Source organism: Loa loa (assembly GCF_000183805.2).
Source record: "Loa loa unplaced genomic scaffold supercont3.14, whole genome shotgun sequence".
Classification (NCBI taxonomy): Eukaryota; Metazoa; Nematoda; class Chromadorea; order Rhabditida; family Onchocercidae; genus Loa; species Loa loa.
Window position 1 is genome coordinate 482,469 of NW_018108194.1, and position 5,633 is coordinate 488,101.

General features: G+C 38.5%; 1 protein-coding gene across 1 annotated transcript in view; it reads right to left on the reverse strand.

The window, feature by feature from the left end:
- Positions 1 to 1,154: 1,154 nt before the first annotated feature.
- Positions 1,155 to 5,633, reverse strand: part of LOAG_16715 (UBA/TS-N domain-containing protein) — a 6,105-nt gene continuing 1,626 nt past the window's right edge. Inside the window, exons 3-12 of the mRNA XM_020449364.1 lie at positions 5,112 to 5,347; positions 4,735 to 4,988; positions 3,720 to 4,242; positions 3,336 to 3,425; positions 2,874 to 3,056; positions 2,565 to 2,694; positions 2,329 to 2,483; positions 2,024 to 2,224; positions 1,730 to 1,891; positions 1,155 to 1,603 (exon numbers count right to left, since the gene is read on the reverse strand). Coding sequence (XP_020307136.1) covers positions 1,412 to 1,603; positions 1,730 to 1,891; positions 2,024 to 2,224; positions 2,329 to 2,483; positions 2,565 to 2,694; positions 2,874 to 3,056; positions 3,336 to 3,425; positions 3,720 to 4,242; positions 4,735 to 4,988; positions 5,112 to 5,347 — 2,126 coding nt within the window. The 3' untranslated portion in view covers positions 1,155 to 1,411. The remainder of the gene's footprint in view (positions 1,604 to 1,729; positions 1,892 to 2,023; positions 2,225 to 2,328; positions 2,484 to 2,564; positions 2,695 to 2,873; positions 3,057 to 3,335; positions 3,426 to 3,719; positions 4,243 to 4,734; positions 4,989 to 5,111; positions 5,348 to 5,633) is intronic.

A 5,633-nucleotide genomic window follows, 5' to 3' on the forward strand; every position in this document is an offset into this window, starting at 1 on the left:
GACGTGATACTTATACTTTCGGTATCATACACGGCGATATTTTTCTGGAACAGTAACAAGTAAAGATAGGATTTCAAGCCATCAGAAAGCATAATATTCCCGACAAAATCTCAAGACTTTTGTTGGTCAAGTGTCCTCATCAAATAATTGGATTCATGACAGCTATATCTTCTATTTCAGAATAAAGCGAAATTACAGCTATTTACCGTCCATTTTAACACCGTTTTAGATAATCCAGAAGCAAGAAAATGACCCCTTGACCTCTGTATTATTAACACCAAACTATCCGGTGCAAAATGGTCAGCACACCACAAAATTTCAAGAATTTAATGCCCTGCAACATATTACGCCCCAAAAATAAATGACTACCCCTATGGGTTGGATCAACGCCTTAGAAATACGAAGCCATCATACTCACTAAACATAAACGTCTGTTCGACACAAAAGCTTAATTAAACCTCACGAACAATGAATAGTCCGAGCGCAAAAATGTCCCTGCAAGATCCGTCCCACCAGATAATTTCAGATGTCCTTTCTGAAACCATACAACTTCACTCTTGTCTATTTAGGATTTAGCAATTTTTTCCAATATCAAAACAACAAATTGGAGTAAATTAGGCAATATGTTATAGAAACATATGCGGCAGCAACGAAAATTCGTAGCTACAATATAAGCTATTCCCATGAGAGGAGTAAAAGAGGATGGAAATAGGTACACAATGATAATGTCGGGATATAGAACGGTTTATTCCAGTACAGTAACAAAATTCAGTTTAAAAAAAATGACAGTTTTGGAACTAAATTCTGCCTCTTCGGTTTGTCGCATATTGCTTTCTTTTTGCTATTTTTTTTTTTTTTGTTTTTAGAAACAACCCGAACAGATATTCATATGAAATCCCTATTGAATGCGTAATATTCACAATACTACAGTATGAAGGAAGAAAATGAAAAACTTGAAGTTCAGAAAAAAAGAAATTCAAATCCAAGTAAAACGTGAATACGTATGTATAAACGACTGATAAATGTAAAGGTAAGTGCAAATGACATTAATGTGCAAAAAAAAAAAAGATGGAAATACGAGAAATACGTAAACCATCAAGAATCAAGTTTAAATTATGTAAGAAAAGAAAAAACAAAAGAAGAAAAATACCAATTCTCACAAACTCTAATGAATGCAACGGGAAAGGAAACTTAATAATGTATAAGATACAATTAACGGTTTAGAGGAGGATGAAATATGTGTCATGCTTAGCATAAGACGCGCTTCACACATACAAACAGACAGACAGATACACTCATACGCTCGTATGTATTCATATTGCATGAACACGATAATTGCTAGCACTGACAGTGAGGCGACAGTTAATCCTTCCAGTTTCATTTTTCTTCCCCTTTTACAATAAACAGTAATCTACGATGCACTCCAATGTTGCGGTCCGCCGCCGTATGCTTTTTTGTGACCGTGCAATGGCATCTGCTGTGACATGTATCCTTGTGTTTGATATACTTGCGGTGGCGGCGTTGCTTGTGCACCCCCTCCTAGACGATCCTTCGCATTAGTCGAACTTCCGTACTTATCTAGCTGCTGATGACCCTGATAGACCTAAAACAGAAACAAAAATAATGGTCAAACATTGCAAATAACAGAGATATTTTGTTTACAATAAGTGCTGATCATTAGCCACAAATCCAAAGATTCCAATTCCAAAAATTCAGATATTCCTCCAACCTTCTGCTGTTGAGAGGAAAGACGCTGATCAGAAAGGGAATCTTCAACACTTTGTTGCGCAAACATCTGGTGATTTAGTTTGTGTTGTCCATTAGTAACATTCGGCAACATAAATGAGAAGGGCAGCTGATTGATTTGCGGATGATAAGCAGCCGGTGGTACCTGAAATACTGACGTTTTATTCTGAAGACTCTCAATAAGAAAATCTTTAAGAAGCCATGTTTTCAACAGCAACTTACATATTTCCATGAAGATCTTGTAGGACGAATCTGAAGGCAACAAAACATCACAAACTTGAAATATCGAATTGATGTGATTGTGCTGAGGAAGTGTAAAGGCAGCAGCTGGTGGACCACTGAAACCCGGAGGTGGAGCGACCGCAGAACTGTTCACTGCAGTTGAATCACGCTGTTGTTGATTACCCAGTATACCAGAGCCAGTTCCGCTTCCTATTGTGCTGTTTGCTGCAGCAGCCGCAGCCGTCGCCAAATAAGCCTAAAACCATAAATGGTCATAATTTCAGACGAAAAACTACAAAATATCAGTATTAATTACTTCCTCGGAGATCAAGAAATACTTTGAATTAAACTATATTATACTTTAGATAGATCAACAATGCTGGGATGCTGGTCCGGTCGCTGTTGATGCTGCGACTGAACTGGAGGTGGCGGCTGATTTTGCTGCTGTTGAGAAGCAATAGCTGCTGCTGGAGGTAACATTGTTGACAGCGAGTTCATATCAAATTGTCCAACACCTGAAACATCGTTACACGTCAGAGACAACACAGAGAAAAAAGTAGATTCACTGCTAATGCCACAAATTAGTAAAATCTAACCAAACGGATACTGCACCAATGCTGCAGCATACTCATCTTGTCGTACTCCTGCCATTGGACTGTACATATTTAGGTACGGATAGTTGGCGTACGGCAACTGCGTGGTAGTATAAAGTGTATGTGGTGTTTGCTGCAAAACTATTAGAGTTGGATTTGAAAGGTCAATTGAAAGGACAGCATCTATTCTCAGTGACTACTTACCAGGATTATAACACATTCAAACCAAATTGGATATCAACTGTAAACTTCGCTCCACACATTCATATGTAATTAAAATCATTGTATGACATTATAACAGTTATAACTAACCTGCTGATGATGTAGTGAGAGTGGTAACTTTGCCGTATTCCGATTATCAGATGACGGATACGACATACTCGACGTATCAGCATATGATAGTCCGGATGTAACGGGCTGACGCTGAATTGTGTTTGCTTGATGCACTGCAGGTGAAGATTGAGGAATAGGAACGCTATTGTTGCCGGCTGATATCTAAAACGATATTCGTACTGATGCGTTTGAGTTCACTTTGTAATCTACTAGCATACTATACTTATTGTCATGAAAAACATGAATTTCCCAGCTCATCCTTCTGTTTAAATAACAGTAACTTTTCTTGTATGATTATGAATACTGCTGCTAGCTATATTCTTCTAAATGACAAATGATGGAAGATTATTGTCATATCGATAAGAATATTAACAAAACTAAATGTTTGTGTAGAAGATTAATAAATGAACGTTCGTTTGGAAACTACATCGAAATATATACCTTCGGCTGTTGTGAATTCATCGATGAAGAATAATCACCCACTGGGCCGTTTGAAAGCATGGTTGATGACGAATCCGAGTTCATTTCAGTCTGAAAGGAAATTAATATTTTAGAAATTGAAAATAAAATGACGGAAATTTGTATCATTGTTTGATAACGCCCTCTTTCTACTACTATTAACAAAATACCGGCCTAGATAACCTGAAACATGCAGTTTTCCGGAGAGTGAGGATTGTATGTCACGCCGTTCGCTCAAACCTTATTTATGCTCCTCCAGAGAAATTTTACAACTACCAACCGGTATAATCTGGTTGACACATAAAATTGTATGAATGATAGGTGAAACAGAAAAATCATACAAAGAACAAAAGACAAACATATTACCTTGGCAGTCTGGTTATTCAAGGACCGGGATTTAGCCGATGCACCGTAGACATCATCATTATGCTCATCACTTCCCGTTGCTGAGTCAACGTGAAAACCGAATTGATACTCAGGCAAGGTTGGGCCATTTGCTTCGCCGGACACGAACTCCACAGTACTTGAATGGGTGGTATGTCGAGATGTTGCTCGCGGAACTTGACCCGCTTTAGCATTTTGCAAAGACGACTTAGACATTAAACCTGATTGGTTTGAATTAGATTTCGTAGCAGAAGCAGCAGTACCAATTCCAAGATCATTTTTCAGTTGTGCAGTCCAATCCGCTGACGTATTCGTTACGGTAGTAACAGATGCATTCGTTCGAGATTGTTGTGATGCGCCTGCTGCATGCATTGCTGTCCCCGAGACAGGATTCGTTGATGCAGATGCATCATGCCCAGCTAAGGGTGATGTTCGAGCCTCACGTCCTTTATCTGTTTCTTCCGAAGGAGCTGCTAATTGACCATTCGTTGAAACAAGTCCACTGCTGAAATAAGTATTTAAAATGAAATGGCCAGAGCATAATGAAGGAAAAGCAGATATTATTTGCTGGGATAATCAAGTAAAAAACAGTAATCACATGAACACTTATTTCAGTTGGCAAAAATTTATAGAGATTTAAGAAATCATGCATGCAATACCAGTCCATTCCTATTCAGATGTCGCCTTCAAAACTGCATTATGTCATTCGTCAAGCTAATGATTTCCTTATGAGCAAGATCGGATAATTTATAATATCTATCAGACATCAGTAAAGAAAAAGGTATCCCACTACTGCAATTTCGTATCTAAGTTTTAAAATGCATACATGAGAGTTTTGAAAACACTGTTCAATTCTACTATGATGTCCTTTTCATTAGAATGTCATCATTGTTAAAGAACTGGTTCGGTCGGTTGTAGAATGTATTATATCGTAGAGCAAGCTCAAGATCAGAAAAAAAGCGGGAGAAAAAAGAAAAAAGACAACAACAAAGCGTACTTCTGGTAAAGCGAATTCACATTCTCAAGTTGTGATTGTCCCAACGCTGATGGTGCACCTGTTCCAGATCGACCTAGAGAATTTTTCAACGCATTTTCCTTCGCTTTATTAGTTCCAGCAGCTGCAACAGCAGCAAACGATACTGGTCCAGAAGTTGGGGGTATCGAGCTCATCCCAGCGGCTGTGTTCACCACAGGTGTTATAGTGGCTGGTGGTGTTGTACTTCGTGAAAATACCAATGTGCCGTGCTGCTTCTAAAAGAATGATCATATATCCTACAGAAATTTTTGAAGTAAGAATACAACAAAGTATTGAATTTCAAAAATAATCTGGAAAAAAACGGGACTGTATCTTATAGTAATACGAATAAGTCATACCCATTCCGTATCCTCAGCGCTATCGTCAACAGCAACTGCGCTTGCATTTGTCCATTCCTTACTAGAGTCCACCTTCAATGCCTGTGAATTATCCCAAACGTTACTTGCTATATTGCCGCCAAGCTGTCCTTGAGATGATGAGTACTGATGTCCACCTCGATATGAACCTCGACCGCCACCACGTCCACCTCGATAACCACTACGTCCTCGTTCTACTCCTCGTCCTCGCCCATATCCTAACAAAATGAACATTTTGGTACGTTTGATATTTGGAGCTGTTCGGCATGATCTAATAAAAAGCACTTCAGAAAGAAGTGCTTTTATTAGATCATGCCGAACAGCTCCAAATATCTCCTATATTAACCAATATATAGAAACAGCCCCAATATATATTAACTAATTGCACATTCCCAACACATTTGAGGACTTATGTTTCTTGCGGAATCAACGAAAGTACGATTTTGTTGCGAAAACAGCACGAAATCTAAATTTTTAACTGCATAAATTCTGGCAATGTGTGCA